Source organism: Arachis ipaensis, chromosome B6 (assembly GCF_059453495.1).
Source record: "Arachis ipaensis isolate K30076 ecotype BB chromosome B6, ASM5945349v1, whole genome shotgun sequence".
NCBI lineage: Eukaryota > Viridiplantae > Streptophyta > Magnoliopsida > Fabales > Fabaceae > Arachis > Arachis ipaensis.
In genome coordinates this window covers 152,968,174-152,972,723 of record NC_142441.1, presented here as the reverse complement: position 1 = coordinate 152,972,723, position 4,550 = coordinate 152,968,174, and the positions used below count along the sequence as shown (strand labels likewise).

At 34.8% G+C, this 4,550-nt stretch overlaps 1 protein-coding gene across 1 annotated transcript; it reads left to right on the top strand.

Moving 5' to 3' along the window:
• Positions 1-1,699: 1,699 nt before the first annotated feature.
• On the top strand, positions 1,700-4,230 carry LOC107605759 (proteasome subunit alpha type-1-B). Its single transcript, XM_016307732.3, has 2 exons — positions 1,700-2,293; positions 3,487-4,230. Exons 1-2 carry the CDS (start codon positions 1,943-1,945, stop codon positions 3,973-3,975), a joined length of 840 nt encoding a protein of 279 aa, XP_016163218.1. The 5' UTR covers positions 1,700-1,942; the 3' UTR covers positions 3,976-4,230.
• The last annotated feature ends 320 nt before the right edge of the window (positions 4,231-4,550 follow it).

Here is a 4,550-nt window from a genome sequence, read left to right as displayed (position 1 = left end):
TTGCTATTACGTCCATCAAAAAAAAAAAAATGTCAAAGCTCTAATGATGGTGGCTTTTTCTTCCTTTAGTATTGTCCTTCTTTTATTCTTTCACTCCTTTTAAAACAAAAAGAATGAACTAAAGTATCTTGTGTAGATCCTAATTCTTATTCTAGATCTACATGTTAATTAGTTTAAGGGAAAGAGGAAAAAGAAAAAGTTATGTTCAATGCATTATCGGCATGCAATCTTATTGTACCTAATTATGATGTGTTAGGTACTTCTTATGTGTAAAGCAGTTGTCGCTGTAGAGATGAGAAAACAAAAATTGTTGAGGCTTGACGTTAGTTACTTAATATTGCATTTTTTAAGATAGAAACACATTAATAATAAATATATAAATTTATTTATTTGTGAGAATATAGATAGAAATATATTTTTTTAAATAAGTTTTATGTGCTTGCATAGGACATGGTCGTCGCATAGCAAACTAAACATAAATAAAATAATTAGAACCATGTGGGAGCAAATCAACATGTTTGCTGCTAGTTGTAATTTGTGTAACCCAATATATATTTTTTCCTTATTCTCAAAAAGAAAGATAAATTATCAATTATTCGCAAAAAGCTTATGCATCGACAAAGTAAGAGAAATTACTTTAGGAGAATCTTGAACTAATGATGACATACATTAGTTGATTTCAATGCCTAAAGCAGCAAAAGTGAAAGATAATATTTCTTTCGTTTTAAAAATAAAATAAAATGACATGAACAATAATGTCCCCATGTATTAAAATATATACCTGCAAATAAGCTCATGGCTATGACATTCTTTCTTTTGAAAAAATTTTGGAAATCAATTCAAAATGTATTAGCATATGCATGCTATTGAAAATATCTTGAATCAATTTTATACATTGCGTGTGCATCAGGGCATGTGTAAATGTTAAATACTAAATAGTTATTTCTAAACCTTTTTATTTTTTACGGTATTTCCTAGTTCGATAGGCCCATCACTATTTCGTCGCAGATCTGAATTCCATTTAAGGATTTGTCACTAGTCAATAAGCTGCTGCATGCACAAAGCGGGATTCGAATTTTCGACCAGACACTTGTTTAAACGGATTAGTGAGCTAACCATTAGATCAACCCAACTTAGTTATTTGACTTATTTCTAACTTAATTTAACTTGAACTAAGTTGACCAACCATAGAGGTTATCGTCTATAAAGGAAAAAGTGAAAGCTTTGCACTTGCATAGTTTTTGGTTTTTGTGTATAGCTAAAATATTGGGCCAATATTCTTTTTTGTATTTTGGGCTAATAAGGCCATCACAATCTAGTTTTTGTCTCTTGTTGATCTTTAAAAACAAAATAAACAACCTAGTCCAAAAAAAAAAAAAGAAAAAAACCATAGAAGCAATACTCCATCGATTTTTGGAAGAGCACCCGGATCCATATCCATAAAAAGAACAACATTATGGATCGGACAAAATTTAACATTTAGGGCCCGTTAATGATCTTAAATAATAATAATAAATAATAAATAAAGAAAATAACAACTATATAATAATAACAATTATTGTTATTACTATTATTATTATTTATATTGTGATATCTAGAATCATTTTTGGAGAATATCTTTATATGTTTAACGCATTTGTTAAACTGAAATAATTTCAAAGTTTTTTTTTTTACGGGTATTTCCAAGTTTAAAATGTTAGTTTTTGAATAATATACAAGAGTCTTACTACTTTCTTGAGCAATACGAAGAAAAATTTATAAAAATAAAATAAAATAAATAAATAAAGATGGGAGAAAGGAGAAAAAGAAAAGGATTGAGAATAGTAGCAAGTTTATTGCTTGTTTGGGGGTTTTCAGTTTTCACTCTTCAGCTGAGAAAGACAGAGAGAGAAGCGGAAACCAAACCCCAACTCCGAACCTACACCCAAACCTCTAAACGACAATGTTCAGAAACCAATACGACACCGACGTTACGACGTGGAGCCCCGCTGGGAGGCTCTTCCAGGTTGAATACGCAATGGAGGCAGTGAAGCAGGGTTCCGCCGCAATTGGCCTCCGATCCAAAACGCACGTCGTTTTAGCATGCGTCAACAAGGCCAACTCCGAGCTCTCTTCTCACCAGAAGAAGATCTTCAAAGTCGATGACCACATCGGCGTTGCCATCGCCGGACTCACTGCCGACGGCCGCGTTCTCTCGCGCTACATGCGCAACGAGTGCATCAACTATTCGTATACCTACGAGTCTCCTCTTCCCGTTGGACGACTCGTCGTTCAGCTCGCTGACAAGGCTCAGGTATCAAGGTTTAGGGTTTTCGGTTTTTTGTTACTGTTTTGGTTCTTGGATCGTGCAATTGCTGTGCTAGGATTAATTTTGTGTTTTGAAATGTTTGGATCTGTATATGCACTTTTGGTGTTTTTTTTTATTAATTTGAATTGTCAAATTTGACAGTGTTATAATTGTTGATTATGTTAATTGTGGTGAATTGATTGGTTTTTAGGTTTGTGGTGTTATTTTGTAACTGTGAGTGGTGATGAAGTGTGGAAGTTCTCTTTTCTTGATGAATTGAGGGTTTTGTAGTGTGGTTTAGTCATCTTGGTTATGATGAAAGGATTATTGTATTTGGCATCAGCTATTGCCAGATATATTCAAATTCCGCTCTTTTAAGTATTTATTACCTTGATTTTTGACTTTGTAGTGGTATTGAGTGTTAAAAAAAAAGTTTCTTTAAACTGGTACTGTTTTCTATAGTGTTAAATATGATATGCTGTGGTTATGCCGCTTATAGTTTGTACATTCGAACTAAGTGGCTGGAAATGATTACAAATCTGTTTTACTTTGTGATTTTTGTCTTCTGTTGTTGGATGTATTTGTGATGGACCTCAAAGTTAGTTATGGAATGTAAATTTTGAAATTTTGTCAATCTTTTCTTGTTCTGTTTGGAGGCTATTGAGCTGAGCTCTTAAATGTGAAATGACTAGTTAGTTGCATGCAAAAACGTTCTTAACAATCTTCTTCAGTGTCTTTGATGCTAATGTAATGGGGAAGCTATTTGGCTATGATGGGGAATCAGTTTATCTAGTGTGCCTTGTGGTGAGTTATAGTCATTGACTAGATGTGCTTCCTCTAATTTGGTTTGTGAGAGGCCATTGGTCCACAATCTGTCTGAAGTTTGAATAGCTCATTGAATCTGTGCAACATATTAATGGAGTGAGAGGAAATCTTGAATGGGGCAACATCTGTATTTAACACTTTTTTTGTGTTATGCATATCAAGGCATAATATCTATGTCATGCAACTCTATGTTTACCTGGCTTTACTTTGAAGATATGTGGTGGGGGTGTTGAAGATATATGCCACTCTATGCATATTAAGGCCTGCATAATGTCTATTTTGTAAATATCTACAAAATTGATGTATGAAAGAAAGAAGTATTTGCTGAATTTATTATAAGAGGTCTTTCTCTTGTGATGCAATTTTAATGGCAGGTTTGCACCCAGCGGTCATGGAAGCGTCCTTATGGGGTTGGCCTCTTGGTCGGTGGACTGGATGAATCAGGAGCTCACCTCTATTATAACTGTCCAAGTGGAAACTATTTTGAATATCAGGCTTTTGCAATTGGTTCTCGCTCACAAGCCGCCAAGACATACTTGGAACGCAAGTTTGAGAACTTCATGAGCTCCTCACGCGAAGAACTGATTAAAGATGCACTTATTGCAACTAGAGAGTCTTTGCAAGGTGAAAAGCTCAGGAGCTCCGTATGCACTATTGCTGTGGTTGGAGTTGGTGAGCCGTTCCACATTTTGGATCAAGAGACTGTACAAAAGTTGATTGATGAATTTGAGATTGTCAGGGATGATGAACCTCCGGCTGAACCTCAGCCTGCAGCTGAGCAGGATGCTCCTGCAGATCAGGGTACCGGTGCTGATCAAGGTGCAGCCGCTGCAAGTCCAGATGTTGCTCCTATGGACATTTGATAATTTAAGCTCCAGCGATAGAGGGGTTAAGAACAGTTATTTACAGATGAGTAGAATTCATGGTGAGTGTGTCATGGGAAAAAGATATCTCTCTGATGGATTTTATTTTCTTAATCTTGTTGGTTTATGCAATTCTTCCATGGCTGATAACTGAACAATTTAGTGATACCGTTTGATAGACTTTGAAAGTGTTTGATGGAACGCTCAATTTACGGCTTCATTCAAGGTAAATCTAGTGAAATTAATGGTGAAAAATGATGCTCAAAACTATTACCCAAGTTCTGATAATTTGGCCAATCTTTGAGGCATATGCACCATACAATGCATGAATGTTTGCGATTGTTCTATTAGCATATGATTTTCGTTTGTGGAGTGGGATGAAACTCGGTAGAAAGAAATGTTTTAGTTACAAATAGGGTAAAGAGAAAGAAATGTTTTTAACTTTACGGTGCTCAGCCTTATAAATTATTTGAATTTATGGCCTGGAATCAACCATATTTAGAGTCGTGTTTGAAATGTTTTTAACTTTACGTTAATTCAGAACTTTTGAAGAACTAAAAAAAATACGAATCTTC